The following is a 16,065-nucleotide window of genomic DNA, read 5'->3' as shown; positions in this document are numbered from 1 at the left end:
TTGACAGTAGTAGGGAACGCATGAGTGACTGAAGCATGTGGTGCACGCAATTTCGTGGTGAAACCGTAGATTTACACAGACGAGAGGAGTTGCGCTGAAAAATTGAACATTGCTTGAACATCATGAGAACGCACTGGGGACCAAATCGGTAAAATCGCTTTAATGTGAAGTCTTACTGCAGGAGGCTCCCAAGCGAGCTACAAAATTTAGGACTTGTGAATTGTCGAGCTCCCTCCATAAGTTATAATAAAGACTCATGGTCGGTGTAAAAGGTAAAAGGACATAAATTCGATTAGTGCTGGCATTTTTACGCAGTATAACGCTGCACAGAGCTCCTTCCCCCTCATTAGATAGCGCTGATTTACTAGGCAAAGCGACAGGATTATCAAGCAGTAGCTGCTTTGGAAGCATGGGCTCTCTGCGCTTGGTCGAACGCTCCGGGTATTCCGCAGCCGAAGGCCTATGGTGGTCTACCTGAACAATGGTGTGCCTTTTCTATTTAAGGGAAAACATGTCGGTATTATGCTTTCAAGCACAAAATAGAGCACGAATTTGCAAACAAAAGATAAATTAAGCGGCAAACTCTCTAGGCAGGCATGATGGTAGGGTACTCACGGCCCCTCATTCGTTCTTACTGTCAAACCCGACGATGGACTTAGAAAAGGGAAGGATTCCCAATTATTTTGTACGCTCCAAAGTAAGCAGCCAAGCCCCCATAATCTGCTTTGACAGAAGAAAAGGGTGGATTCCCTTCATTCTTTCTATATCGTTATGGTGTGTGGAACAATGACATCTCACCGCATAGGCCAGAATAGTCTCACACTGAAGCAAGAAAAGAACACCATTTTGTTTCATCTCGATGTCTCCTGGCTGTTCCTCATGAAGCAGAGAAAGAAAGCATTCATCTGCTGTACTGGATCATCTGGTGGTCTCGCGCATTTTTTGCGGGCACAGCAAAGCACAGACTGCCCCGTTGATCACAGTTCAGCTAAATGTTCTGGCCTGTTTAATCTGCCGTTCCATATGCAGTTCTCCCCTCCTATTTCGAGAACATTTTCACCGCTTCTTACGTCCTCCAAGCTGACTGATGATGAACCGTGCTCACTGCGGCCTCAAATGCTTGTCACCCGTGGGTTTCATTGTACAGCATGAAGCGGTAGAGTACTATCTCATCTGAGAATACAAGCAAAATAATCACATGTCTCAACAGATATGTAAGTCTTGCGTGGCAAAGGATCGATTTCTGACCGCTGATTCGCAGAGTGGCAGTGGGAGACGAGTTTGGAGGTGTCATCCGGGCAGAAATGCGGTGTACATAGGCTTCGTCATAAAGTTAATCCTTGTAGATAGAGCACAGTGCGTCGTGAGGAGGTGAAACCCTTGAAAGCAGTAGAGGGTGGTACCGAGTAACGGATGAGGCAAAAATGTTGGAGGTGTCTGGATCCCATGAACTCTGGAGCATACGTCATTGCTAGAGTGGGCATCACTTACAGTTATTTCTCATGCCCTCATCGTTCTACTTCTCGGGCCGTACTAAACCACTTCTATCTCTTTTCCCCTCCCTCTTAACTTGCGCTTGTTGGAATAACGATATTACGTGAGATACAGAGTTTTCTTTGCAGCATTTTACTTTTGGGGCTGCATTAAACGGATAGAGGTGAATTGTTCGCCTGTAACTTTCACGAATAAAGCTTCCCCGACTGCAGCACTACCGGGACAAAATAACACCCACTTCCATGTCGCTAGCTCGAGTTGTAGGAAAGCCACGACCCGCGCACAGGTAGCACAGGAGTTTTAAAGCGACCGATAATCGCCCCTGCGACATGAAACTCCTCTAACCAGCTCATGGCCTGCGTATTCTAGAGTAATTACTCGAAGACCCAGCAAATCCAACCAAGCCCAAATATAAGGTTCTAGGAGTAAGATGCAAGTTTGTAAAACTAAACAACTTCGTTTCGATTACGTATTTAAGAAGTCGATGACTTCATTGCCTCAAATTCCGCCAAATTCAGTTCAAGTCGGGAGACCAAAGGACCGAACTTGACAGATACATTTTGTGTAATGGAACACAAGCATTTTCGCGCCTTTGTATGCCACTGCTTGTCTGGAAACACCGAAAGCGCACGCCATAGACGGCGTAGTCTCTACTGATCGTTTGGGCTGAAAAAGTCGACGTCGTCCATCATAACAATCATACACCACTTCTTCCTAGTCTCATAAAAGTCCCAATTGACTTGCCATTGCAGTTGCGCTGGGCTATTAACAAGAGCAACTGGCATGAAGATATACTCGATTTGGCAAATGTCAGTTTTTGAGGTCCATTTGTGCCTGTCGCGGGGGTGAAAGGATATATATTAGATGGGGTCTGTGATACCGTGTGCACGGTAGACTGCTGATCCTTGAATCGTGTTCCGCAATTAGCTTCTGAGGCAATGAAAAATTCTGCTTTACACTAAATTTGTTCACGACTGGAAATAACTGCACATGCCCCACATTTTGTCAACTTCCAGCACCAACACATGATTCTGCCCAGAAGCATTGGCCACGTCCTGCGTTTTGCCTTTTCTGGACAAATTGGCGGCCTACCACCCTTTTGCTCACAATGTGGGGGCTCCAAACACCAATGCACATGGCTTGCAACTGACCCGGAGGTTAGCTCAAAATGGTGCGCTAGGTGACGAGCAGATTTGGCAACTCGTCATACTTTAACACACGCGAACGCCTTCTTACGATTTGTATGCTCCACTGTTCATTGCCTTAAAGTTTCATCAAATCTTGTAATCAAGGGTCAGTACTAAAGGGAGCTGCATTGCTAAAACTGTCTTGTCTTATCGCTCTTTCGACCCGGCAGGATGAAGACTCTGCCTCACCCTGTTGAGGCAGCCAATCAAGCCCACTTATCACAGATGGAAAGCGCACTGCTAGGAAGAGCAGGAAAGATTTGTTCTAGTTCCTCCTGGCACACTTGTTGCCAAAGAGCGCAGCCCTCGGTGCATTTGTGCCTTCCATAGGGTCACTCATGCTGTATCTAGGATTTGTCATGATGAGCTGGTCCAACATAAGAATGACTGGGTACGCCAATTTCAGCACGTTCCAATGTAAAGTGGTATTCAAGTGCTCTTGAGTCATCGTGGCTTGCGTTTTGCAGCCCGTCAGCGAACCTGAGCATTTGGGGACTGCGTGAACGAGTGAAGACGCAGCTTGCACTTCTGCGACGTCTCCTCCTCGTATAACAGATCCACTGAACTTCTACTGTTAGCACAGCAAGCAATATATGACTGGACGTGACCCGTGATAGGTCCGCAGGTGTGGCCCTGTTTTCTGTGGCCCCCTTCATTGCACTGCAGCCGACATGCAGGGCTTTCCGTGTCCCTGATACGCCAAGCCACCTGATTCTTCTTGTCCAAGTTCCTTCGGAGAAGGTCTTTGGCCTTTTGCATGCGCTTACAGTCCGGGAAGAGCCACTTTTTCACAGCTAATGTAGGTACGTTCTCGAAAGGCTCTCAGGCTATATCCCAGAGCGTGGGAACCCTCTTAATCTTTTCCCGCTTACCGTAAATGGTAGGCTAGGATAGCCTGATACAGGTCTGACATTCATGCATTCTAGACCATGAATGTGCTCTTCCTTTTCGGGCGAAGACACAATAATTGAAATTGTGAGATCCTGAAAACTTAAAACAGTTCCTCATTTGTAGAATGCCCTTCTGTCGGTTGTGTTATTGCTGAGTCACTGCCCGCTCTAAGAACATCTGATGTGACTTTTCCGATACACTCGTGATAATCCACTGACAAAGCAGCTCTTCATTTGTGCTGTGGCATTCCCCAACTAAGGTTTCGTGTCTCGTGTCTCTGTATATGCTTAGCTGCTGATGAATTCCCTTACTTTGGCCATATCAGGTCTCAATGCTCATTGTGGGGCTGATGTTGGCATAGCCCACAAATCAGCGCTTGTATGAAGCCTATAACTGTAAGAATTCCTACATGCAGGCGAATTTCTCTACGTGAATAGGGCCAACATTGATGTGTTCTTGCTCCAACAGGGCTGCGCAAAGGAGCACTCGTTTCTCGTCATCTGGAGGATACAAAGCGAGGAAACGCCTGGCCGGCTGGACGAATTTTTGCGCAGTTACCCATCCTTGGGACCAACAGACTTAGCTTGTCGGTATGTGAGTCAATGGTGCGTCCATAAACAGCTTGTATGCTCAGCCATCACATCTTTTTACCAGCTTCGTAGCTACTGGGTTTACATACGCGTGCAAGCCGGCTACTGCCGCCCTGACAAGCAGTGCACCGCCTGAAACAGGTGCCCTTGTGCACTTGTTTCCAAAGATATAAATTCATTGAGCCACGAAATCACTAGGTGGGGAATTGAGAACTGCTGTAGAGTTTTTGCAACCCACTACATCCACAGCTAGCTAATGAGCGGTAAAGGCCAATTCGAACCAAGGCATCAGCGGTATCCGTGAGAAAACGCTCAGTTCTACATTCAACACAAAGGTTAGACATTTATGGAGCGTTCTTGTGGAATAGCTCTCTCCTTTTCTAGCCCTTCGCTTTCAGAGGTCCGACATAAGGAGAAAAGAACAGCTAGAGTGAGGGTAGCTGCACCCTCCACGCCCTCCGAGCTGTCACAAAAAGATGCACATAGCATTTAGCCCTCATGCACCCTAGGAAGATTATTATTGTAAGTCTCCCCTTGTGATGCAATAAATAAGACCATACAAACAGCGACAGCTTCACAAAGCCTCAATTAATGATGCCAAATGTGGCAGAAAGTGCCCAAGTGTAGCACAGCGCTTTACCCACACACTTCTTTAAATAAACTATGCGTGAGAAAGACACTATGTATAGGCATACAGCAAACGCCTATACAGTCCTCCTCATGTGCGCACTATATGGAGTCTAAACCATCACAAGGAACCGCAGTTCATATGAAACAATGTTTATGTCATCGGTAGCATCCGAATCGTGGCTTTGCAGCCGTGGTGAATTTGCATGAAGTGAAAGTCGTTCCTGGGGGCGTACTTGTCTCCTGCTCGTTCCCGAGGTGCTATCGTTGCCAGTAACTGTAAATGTTAGGTGTTTACAGGCGATATATCGAGTAAAATGATATATTAATGTTTTCCTCTTTCCACTAGACATGACTCAATCCTAATGGCTAGGCAGCCTGATAAAATCTTTAAAATTATAGTTTGCGGCTTTTTCCAGGACCTACCGTGAGCATGACTTAATAAGTATACGGCGCATTACGGCAGATTCACGGCCTACCGCCTTTTACAAAAACGATATTGGAGCCTACCAACACTACCACTGATCAGCAAAATAATTTGCACTCAAACGGTGTATTGGCAGTTCTTGGTTCGAGTGCACAATGCACGGTCAACTGCAAGATTCTCAAGCAGTACAATTGACGTGCGCCCTGATGTGACCTACAGTCACTCATTGCAATGCAAAATGCCGTTTTCAACCGCATGAGGCAGTCGCATCAATTATGTTGAACTGCCGCGCGGCCGGTGGGGCTCTTGCCTTCTCACTGAAGAATCTAGGGTGCCCATTTCCCCAGTTACAGAAGTATCAGCTGCTTCATCCTCTCTTGCTTGCATCAATGCAGGATGTTGCTCGACCATTACGCGAGAACCCTTGTGGTCAAGCTCAAGGCGGACGGTCACATTCATCGAGGCCAGCTCATTTGACAAGTAGCTGCAAGAGCACAACAAACACAAACCGGATCCCTATGCGCCTAAGGTATTCTGGAACTGTGTGTGTTGATTCGGGGTTGAAACTCGTGATCCCTATTTATTAGCTTCACCAATGCTCACCGAAATATGTATGGTAACTGCACAAGGCGGCATGGAACAAAGCAAACGCGACAAAGAGGAACTGGCTTCTTCCCCCCTACTGAACGTCCCTTGGAATCAGCCGATTGAGCAGGCGAAAGAATGCTGCCGCAGCTAGGGCAACAAAATGCGCGATGGGAGTCTGAACACTGAGTGAACCAAGCAAGCGCATATTTAAGCAAAAATATTGGCACAAATCACGCACAAAGTCTGTCCAGTGAAGAAAATAGCGCAACGACATTTTCTGACCAGATAACGCTATTGGCTACGTACATGTAACAGTCTATCTTGGAGCAGAGCGGCAGCACCGTGAGCAATAAGCGCGTCACGTTCCATCTCCCCAAATCGTACACCACCATGGCGCTTGCGTCCTTTCACTGGCTGATGCGTGAGGGCGTCGATTGGGCCCGTCGCACGCACCTGCGCCTTGTCCGTTACCTGTTTAGCAGCAACATGAACATCCAAGGATCAATTCATAAAGATGTCTGCATGATGGCAGGGAAGGATGCTGTATGCTGTGCACAAAGTCAGAAGAGCGTGGCGGTTCTGCCAATGTTATTTGCATTGCATACCATGTGCCTCAAGCGCTGGTAATAAATCAGGCCTGTGAAGATATGGCATGTGAGAGGTACTCCATAGACCCCGCTATAAAGTTCCTCCCTTCCATAGTACTGATAACCTGATAGCGCACATATATAATTACACCAATACAATACTACATTCAACCCACGCAAAGAAGTGGAAAGGGCATCACAAAGAGCCGGTCGGAATTGAGCTACGCCCGTAAGACGCTTGTTTAAAAGAGTATTCATTAAGCGTTGTTAGTTCTCCATAATATGAGATAACTAGGACTCCTGCGGACCTGAGGCCAAAAGTGCCTTGCCAAAGTAATCCACTGGGGTGTCGCCCTGTGCCTCAGCAATTGCTTCCTCTTCAGGAGTGCGGTAGCGCTCCCCGCGCAGTACGTAGCCTACAAGAAGCACGCGACCAGCGCATGAATTACTAGAATCTGTGTATGCGCAATGATAAAGATGCAGTACACATATCGCGGCAATTTTGTGCACGAACCGAATAATTACAGCATGGAGAGCACCTACCGTGGTGGCCTTCTTGATCAATCCATCTATTTCCAGTTTTCTTCTGCTTCCTAAATTCCCGAAATGCGGTTGCGTCCTGCGGGGTTTACAGACCATTATTAGAGCTGCCGGCGTTGTTCTAGGTATTGCTAATTCGATGGCCAATAGAGAGGGTCGCACGGTTAGGCATAAACTTAAGCTGCTTGTATCATTCATTAAGCAGGTGTAAAGAAGTATGTTCAGGAGCATTAGGAAATCCGTATCAATGCTATTAATCACAAAGCATACCTGAAATGCTCCGTGAACTGCGGCAGCTTTGCCTGCCATACTCTCGATAAGCATTCCAATTGTCATACGACTTGGGAAGCCGTGTGGATTAAACAAGATATCTGGGACCAGTCCAGACTCCTGCATGAGTACGTGCATCGAGATAAAGCTATCAAGAAGTCAGGTGTAGAAATGCACTGCCTGTTAAGATCACCAATGGTCCAGCAAACATAGTCTAGAAAAATACCACCCAGAAATTTGGTGAGTTGTAAACTGCTTACGGAAAAGGGCATGTCCTCTTGTGGCCAGAGCATAGACAGAATGCCTTTCTGCCCATGTCTAGAGGCGAATTTGTCGCCAATAATAGGCTTGCGTACACTCCGAAGGCGGACAGAGGCTCTGCACCCCTTAAGCCCTGTCTTCAAAAAACGTTCCTCTGCAGGTGCTGGAGCGGACGATAAGGTAATGCCATCCACATACGCTGGCTCGTCATCCTTGTAGAGGGTCGCTTGCGCTGGCACTTGGGCTGCGCTCGCCTGCGTGTGCCTCTGCACCCTACAACATAAAAAAATGACATAAACTGCAGCGGTGTTTAACATTGAATGAGCTATCGCATTCACTAGTAACCGCGGCGACAAAAACCCTAGTGACTTGGTCATACGCGGTGTACGTTAGCGTTCGGCAACAGTACATTCCTTCTCTCAGACAGTTATGAAAACCAATATGGTGCCTCTATCTACACCCAGCTTTATAGAATTCCTGGTCAGCCCATCTGGTACCTGCAAAGAGTCTTTCCCTGAGTAATCTTTGCACCTATCGCCGGAAAACCGTCAGCGTCGAGCGACGGCACACATTTCTGACCGAGGTTGCTTATATTGCTGAATTGATACTCCTCGGCCTCTTGCTGAAATGGCAAAGAGCACAACTGTTAACACCATTTCCAATAAGACAAGATATGCCCCACATAAGGCCAACGGTCGAGTTTGCCGTGATTTTCTAGCCATCCCGCGCATGCAAAGGTACTTAACGCCATCGACCCACACATGACAATTCTCGGGGAGTTCTACCAAAGCTAGACAATCACTAGTGAGGCACTAGGTCCACTGAACCTGCAAGTACAATAGGCCAACACAGGGAAAGGGCTCTTCTCACCGCACGTGCACCACTTGGAGCAGCATCAATAATTTTGGTTTTGTAGACACAGCCGTGAAATAATCCCCTCTCAACAGACGATTTGTTAAGAATCATGGCATCTTCCATATCAAAGCTGCATGCACCAGCAACAAGAAACAAATATTTGCCCAAACACACTAGAAGAATCAGCAAACACGACATAGTGTGAAGATAATGATGGGTGACTGGGAGCGGGCATACAACAATGTCAAAACGGGGGCGGGGCACAAGAAAATTACCCAGTGTAGCACATGACAGCAACAACTGCGTTAACGCCAGTCGGGTAATCATCGAAGTCGAAATGACGGTAATCCCGAGTCCGTAAGAGAGGCTTCTGCGGAGTTATCAGACGGTAAGCTTTGTTATCATGCCTGTAAGGAATGGAGTGGAACGGGGTCCCCATAGTTTGCTTGAGCATTTGACACTGGTAGATATTCCTGCAAAAAAACACTCACATTCTATGGCAGTTATTGCGTGACATCACACCTCTTTGCCCTACACTTAAACGATCTAGCAGAGAGACAGGCAATATTTATGCCTTCTCTCAAACATATCACTTGTATATTGTGAGCGGGGTGTAGCAGCACTAGGTCCTGCAGCTAGTTTGCACCTAGGGTTTGTGCATGTTATGCTCGCGTCCCACAAATAAGCTTCATGGACTAAATTAGATCGGCGTGCACGTACCTGGGGCTTTGATTGTGGTTGCTGAATGGGGTCAGGGACGCCGTAACGCTGAGGAATGCAGTTGGGCTTAACTCAACGTAATCGTATGCCAGAGGCACATGGCTCGTCACAAGAGCCTCGCGAGCTTCTTGCATATCACCGATATTTCTGGGGTCGTTAGTTCGCTTCCTGTCACGATGCTCCTCATCAAGCAACGACTGATACGCGTCCGCCAGCCGCTCTTGATATGTTTCGTCCTCTAATTCCTAGAAAAGCACAAATGTGTAGACGAGATGCTGCACTCACTGGACGGGCCCTGGCTCTAGGCACTATAGTTTAAGTAGCTTGCAGCTTTGATAACCAGTTCACCCATCACCGCAAGCGTATGCTAACTACATTGCCAGCAAGGAGGAGACGTCAAAAACAATACGCTGTTACGACTTTTGATGCAAACCTCTGCTGTTGACGAGCGTGCGCTGTGTTCCCGCAGGAGTTCTCTTATTATAGGGACGTGGGCTTTGAACGAGCGCTCGTTCTGGGCCACATTTCTGTCGCGACACGCGATGGACATCCAGGGTTGCTGTAAAGGCCCGATAAATTCAACACTGCTCAAAGACGCAAACGCACATAAGATCAACTTTGTGGGTGCGCGCGGAGTGGCCTCCGACAGATACGAATGCCCATCTCCCTCGCAGGCAAATATCGCGAAACCCGTAGTCTCTGTATCGCGAGCCCGCTTGGCTCACCGCCCGCTTGCCAAATGTTTAACTGGTCGAACAAGCCGACCAGGCATTGTGAACAAGAAAATGCCTTCAAACTGCAAGCTGCATACAAAAGAGCCCTACGCAGCAAATGTTCTTGCATACACACCCGCACAACCTTTTAAAATGTTTCCACTGCGTATATTTATTATATACAGCAACGGCATGCACGACAATTGGTGAGCTCTTTCGCGGGCTGTTGATCAACCAGTAAGAACAAGGCCAGTTACATGATTTGCACTTGCCTATCCTCATCGAATCCAACTAGCTCCCAATGGGTCTTGAAGCCCTCCAAGCCACAGACTTTCGCATGCCATAGCTGCTGCAGCCAAAACTTGAACTCGCTCTTGCGAATCTTGCAAACGACAATGCCGTCGACAACCAGCGGTACACATTTTGTGCAGCCACTGCCTCCATGATCAAGAGCCCTTTCCCCCACAGCAGCTCCCAGGTCTGCGGGGGGCAAGCCTGACACGCCCTCGAGATCCACGCACATCCCGCGGGCTTTCATAAAAAGCCGGACCGCCGCTACTGCCTGCACCGGAAAACACGCAATAACAGGAGCTCCAATGTTCTCCTTTACGTCTCATGCACTACCGCCCGCTGTAATCCTGAAGACGGAGAAGGCTCGTACTGTTTTGCACGGAAACAGAGCCTTCCCCTTACAAACTTCAGTGGCGTCTACCCTTCTTTGGCTGACATAGCGCTGACTTGCTCTTAATCTCACCTCGCGGTCAGGTGGAACCGCTACTGGCTGAGCCATCTGTGCCAAATGCAACAAAAGTCCGCAAGGTGCACCATCCGGCGTATGGACAGGGCATAAAAATCCCCAGCTCTCCCCCAAAAGCTTCCGAACCTGCACTCAGACAGCGCACCACAAAACGTCACAGGAATGCCTTCTACACTGGCTAGACGGGTGCAGAATCTTAAAAGACAGTGTACGCTATGGTATCACACTACCGGAGAGTATCCTGGAATAATGAAGAACTTCCTGGCAGTTAGACCAATTTTAAAAGCTCAACATACCGCTGTTGTCTTCATCTGTGCGAAGAACTGGCCACGATGCACTGCTCGAAAGTGACTAAGGAACCGGTTCATATTGAGACGATCAGCGGTCACGGTCCAGCCTGAGAGCTGTCCAAAGGCGTAGAAAAGAAACCAACAGGCATATACATAAGCAGCTGCGTGCATACTCACGGCCTTCATCCGTGAGTCCCCATTTCGCAGCGCAGGGCACAAAGCGATTCTGAGCTGTCGCCTACCTGCTGCAGATCTAGTTGCGTCGTGCGAATATTGCCAGTGGCCATAAAGTAGCTTATCTTATGCCCTATTTCCGATGCACAGCGGTCAGTGGCAATGTCGAAAAATCGGTTCGACGATATTACCAAACTTGTGTCATGGCCTGCTGCTTTTACCTGCCGCAACTCCTGAAGCAACCAGGACACAGACATTCTCCCGTAAAATGCCAAGATGAAGCCGACCGCTTCATTCACGCCTTGCAAAACTACGTGTCGGAAAAGGCTGAGTATTGGGACATGCCAAAACTAAAGCGCTACACCGACTTCTATTTCTGCTGCACGGTGCTTCGTACCACTGTATACTGCGTGCGGAGCTTTATCAGGGCCGTAAACAACGCATCTTTCAGCACTGACGCAAGTATCTGACCAGGAAGGACAACCTCCTGGTACGAGAAGGCATCCATGCTCTCTGGCTGCAAGTAAAGAAAACCAAAGTATCAACCAGTATACCATTGACTAGAAGAACTCCCGTACATATATGAACCAGCACCCAAAGAATGGTATACTTCAAAGTCCAGCACAAAAAGCTCACCGCTATTTTCCCGGCTCGCAACTGCCGCAGCTTCCTGAACATTAGCAAGAGAGTCTCGAATTTGCTTGCCCAATCCTTCGCATGTACGAGCACGTAGCGATTAATAACAAATCGGCCTGCATCTTCATAGGTGCTTCCAGGCTTGAGCAGCCATGACACGCCCCTCCAAAACACTTGGCCTAGCTGGTGTAATGGCTGTGTGCAAGGCACGCAGTACAGCAGGGGACGCTCATCCGCCGACAGCTGTTCGGAACGGCTACAGTGTCTCCATGATACGCCTTTGAATCTGAACTATTATTAACGGATAAAGCATGTGTATACAGCCTGCCTGACAGCTCACTCGATGTTCGGTAATGTCAGTGTCGACAAAATCTTTTTCGTTTCCCCATGTCTCCTCAAAAAGAGCATGCAGCTGCGTTGCTTCTTCAACGTCGTCCCATGACCCCTCCATAAACTTGAGCTTGAGCTGCTGTAGTGAGAGACCGCCACCAACGCAGCGAAGCAGTAAAAGGAAAGGACAAAAGTGCTCCTGCCTGTTTAGCAGAATGCGATAACAACACCGTCCATCGTCAGTGTCCAGCAGGATGTTGGAAGTGCAGGTTCCATCAAATCTGAACTCCACAATCACATGAAGAAGGTGCTTGAGTTTTTGCTCTAATTGATCAGCACACGGCCAAATGTCATCGTGCACTCTGTCAGCAAAGCCGCCAAGAGCACGCATGGGATTTCCGTGGCTTGCTATGCGCAGAAGCAAACGTTACTTCATCACGATCGATTCACCACATCCTATGTTACACGATATATGAGTATTGAAAGCTCGTCCAGCACCAGTAGACAATCAATGCTTACCGCTGGCTCCTCAAAAGGATAGCCAGATCAGTGGCGAAGACCTCGCGGTTCCTAAAGCTCTCTCTCTTTAGAGCTATAGGATAGTTCGTCTTCTGCTGGATGACGAATCGGAGCACACGTTCGTTGCCATTTATAATAAAATAGCCGCCAAGTTCATCCAAATCCTCTCCAGCCTTCACCATTTCCGTTGGACTCATGCCTGAAAGACGCAGCCTGGACTCTACGGTTCACAGTGCAACTGTGCTTGCCCAAAGGAAACAAACAGGCGTGCATAGCATTACAAAGCAGCTCATGTAACGCGCAAACGTTGCCTTAAAACGGTGCAACAGTTCCCTGGGATGACAATTACAGGTCACGTATCCCGTGCCAGAGGAGATCTACAGAGCCAGCTTAACCGACCTGAAAGGCTGCACCGGTTGCTTTTCACCATGACTGGCACCTGGCCTACGAGTATCGTCTTCTTCATGGCCACGTTGCTATCGTCTCCCGTTCGCCAACAGGCGAAACTGACTTGAAGAGGGGCTCCGTAAGTGATATGAGAGTCTCGGCAGTGACGCGGAAGCAAATGGTTGTTGTCATTTGATTTCAGCTGAACGTCCCCCATGCCCATCTTTTGTGGGACGCCTAGGACTGCCTCCGCAATTCCCAATTTGAGGTCTGCGTATCCACAAGCAGAAGAAGCAGAAGCAAGCCTACATCATGTACAGGGTCAAGGTGTCCGTTCCCCGTTGCAGGACGAGTAAGGCGCCACAACACCAGCAAGCGGCAGCTGCACTTCGAATGTGTGCGCAATACGCATACAGTCGGTTGGCTTGTAGTACGGGTTAGCTTCGTGGCGATCAGGATCAAAATGGGGGTCGATATAAATAAAGGGCAAGTCTTTAACCATCTCCTCGATGTAGCAATCCGCAAACGTATTGTAAGAGAGAATGTGCGGGTAGACGCACTGTTGCAGGGCTGCATTGAAGTGAGGACTCGGAGATGGGGATAATGGATTCAAAAGCCTGCCACGTGCCTCATGAGCATCAGCAGGCTCAGGATCCAGCTTCCCATGAACGGCAGCGCTGCCCCCCTCCGGAGCCTTCCGCCGTTTGCTCAACTGTTCTGGCCCCATCCCACCAGTGAGACTCAACGCGTGTTAGTTAGCACCAGCGGAGTGCATCAATGGGGGGAACAACCCCCAAGGGTCAATGAGCTCGCAAGGGGCCTCGGGCGTCGATGCAAGGCGGCACGTGAGCCTCCACATCCAACGAGCCCTATCGGCGTTAGGCTGAGGCGATCCACTGTCTGCCGCGACAGATTTGCGCTTTTGCGAGTTGCACTGCCATAAACAATAGGCGAATGCTGGAAGGCAGTGGGGTGCAACCATAGAAGAACTCCTGGGGTGCGAGGGGGCCTTGGGCAAGAGGACAGCAAAGTCGGCTAAGTCGTAAACTATACAGTAACCCATCGGTTTATTTAATGGAAAATGCCCTATTAAACGTAGTGGAGAGAATATCACGCCTTCTCTGTGTACATCTGTGTGACCGCATGCACCCAACCGATCGGTAACTCGATCCGCCCGACGCAATGAGAGTCTAGATACCGCTTTGCCTTTTTGCTGTAGTTCATTGCCAAAAAGGGAAATATGTTAGCACTTTCTGAAGTAGTACACTCCGGGTGACTGCTTTTGCTTTTCCCCACACCTTAGGACTGTTGATCTAAGTAGACTCACCCCGCTGATGCCTTTCCCGGTGAATAGGCTCCTTCAGTGTTCTAACAATTAATTCTACTTGCCTAGATGAGCTGCTGCGCCTGTGGTCTGACTTGAGGAGCTATACTGTACAACATATCCTCATGGTCAACATTGCGCTTCGTATTTTCCAGTTTTCAGCTGCACAGTTGCTACACCTTCCTTCCCAGTCCATCCAAATATTCGAACTCTGATCTGTATTACAAAAACATATCCTGATTGATATGCCATATTTAGCGCCGTGGGAAACGGCTTTGCGTCGAGTGGGTCTAGCCTAACCCCCCAGCACGTGAGCAGTACTGTGAGGATGAACAAAGAGGCTGCACGCAAACGATGCACAGGAAGGATACATAAGGCATATTCTCCTCTTGTGCAGCTTCGCTAAGTGCGGAGGATAATGTGAAGTAAAGTAGCGCAGTCAGAGAGAGAATCCACCTTGCTTCACTTAACTTGTGGCTACGAGCATGTATATTGTAGTGGGCTAAACTACACCTAAGTGCTTTCCCTTACATGAGATATAGATTTGTAAAGCTTCAAAGGCTGACTATTTGATTTAGCTAGGCTTATCGCTTATATACTGCAGAATATCTTTACGCTCACAATAATAATATATGTTTTGTGCACATGCGCCTTTTGTGCACATGCGATAGGTGCGCAGAGTGTCAAGCACGAATGATTAGAAGCGCTTAGAGTGTGCAACTACCCGACCTCTTGCTGTACCTCTGCCTCCATGTTCAGCCCCTGAGGGCCGAGAACACTTATCCTCGGAAACTTCTTTGAAAGAACAATCAATTACTTTGTGTAAAGCTTGTGTTGAGTTAAAAATTCGTGTGTGCCACAAGAAGCCTCAGTTGTAACGATATAGCTTATAATCTCGACAAAAGGCAGTAAGGAAACGGCATCCCGCTGCGTTCTGCAGTTGCGCAAGCTGCGTCATCACTCGTTCACGCCGTCCCCAAATGCCCAGGTTCGCTGAGGGGCAACAATAAGCAAACATTGACGACTCAGTGGCACTTAAATGCCACTTGGCATTGAAGCTTGCTCATACCAGCGTGTTTAGCTACTCCTATCTTGGACCAGTTCATCATGGCATAATCCTAGGTACAGCATGAGTGACTCTGTAGAAAGCACAAATCCTGCAACAGCTATGCGCTGTGGAGGCTAGTGTTCCAGGGGACGCTAGGAATAGTCTTTAGCTCCTCTCCCCAGCAACGATTTTCCATCTGTGATAAGTGGGCTTGATTCTCTGCCTCAACAGTGTGAGGCAGAGTCTTAATGCCGGCGGCTCAACACAGACATAGGATAATACAGTCTACACCATGCAATTTGTTTTGCTGCTCTTAGAAAGGGCTCTTTACTAGGGCATTTGATGAAAATTTAAGGTAGAGAAGAATAGTGAGAATGTAAAAATCTCAAGGAGGCGTCCACGCGTAAGTTAGTTAATGTTGAGTTGCCGAATCTGCTCGTCATCTAGCACACCGTCTTGAGCTAATCTCCGGGTCAGCTGCAAGCTATGTTAACCGGTATTGGAAATCCCCACAGAATGCGCAGGAGAACGGCAATCTGGTAACTTGTTGAGAAAGCGCATTGTGCAGGGATTAAGAAGCACGCTTGAGCAGGACCCCGTGTTAATGCTGAAAATGGATGGAAGGTGGCATTTGTGAAGTAGTTGCAAGTCGCCGAACAAGCTTATTGTGAAACAGGAGTTGCGGACGCTCCTTTGGCAAAGTACTCACACAACAAGGATCAGCAGCCTGCTCGACATCAATCCTCACTGCCTGTGCATAAACGTCATTTTACACTCCCGTTTACCCCAATGGCAGGCACAAAGCGTCCTTTCACACTCGCCTTCCCAAGTCAAGCATACCTATATGACA

General features: G+C 48.2%; 1 protein-coding gene across 1 annotated transcript; it reads right to left on the bottom strand.

Moving 5' to 3' along the window:
• Positions 1–5,489: 5,489 nt before the first annotated feature.
• On the bottom strand, positions 5,490–13,570 carry LOC34620231 (DNA-directed RNA polymerase I subunit RPA2). The gene is made up of 23 exons (XM_026336349.1): positions 13,258–13,570; positions 12,856–13,113; positions 12,457–12,655; positions 11,948–12,299; positions 11,608–11,802; positions 11,369–11,488; positions 11,040–11,204; positions 10,505–10,633; positions 10,008–10,312; positions 9,763–9,840; positions 9,471–9,621; positions 9,038–9,282; positions 8,593–8,724; positions 8,333–8,447; positions 7,960–8,084; positions 7,462–7,735; positions 7,202–7,321; positions 6,935–7,010; positions 6,700–6,807; positions 6,410–6,516; positions 6,111–6,275; positions 5,820–5,986; positions 5,490–5,700 (listed from the first exon to the last, which is right to left on the bottom strand). Exons 1-23 carry the CDS (start codon positions 13,568–13,570, stop codon positions 5,490–5,492), a joined length of 4,110 nt encoding a protein of 1,369 aa, XP_026192134.1.
• Positions 13,571–16,065: the final 2,495 nt, after the last annotated feature.

The sequence above is a fragment of the Cyclospora cayetanensis genome, unplaced genomic scaffold, assembly GCF_002999335.1.
Source record: "Cyclospora cayetanensis isolate NF1_C8 unplaced genomic scaffold, CcayRef3 CcayRef3_contig_122, whole genome shotgun sequence".
NCBI lineage: Eukaryota > Apicomplexa > Conoidasida > Eucoccidiorida > Eimeriidae > Cyclospora > Cyclospora cayetanensis.
The sequence above is the reverse complement of the archived record's forward strand: the minus strand, read 5'-3'. Positions and strand labels throughout refer to the sequence as shown.

Bases quoted from the DNA above. Each gene is read 5' to 3' on its own strand.
- LOC34620231 (XM_026336349.1), bottom strand. From the start codon at position 13,570: ATGGGGCCAGAACAGTTGAGCAAACGGCGGAAGGCTCCGGAGGGGGGC. The intron at 8,085-8,332 runs GTGAGAAGAGCC...TTGCCATTTCAG, and splicing joins CTCCAAGTGGTGCACGTGCG to CAAGAGGCCGAGGAGTATCA. The intron at 5,987-6,110 runs GTACGTAGCCAA...TGGTTCACTCAG, and splicing joins TCCAAGATAGACTGTTACAT to TGTTCAGACTCCCATCGCGC.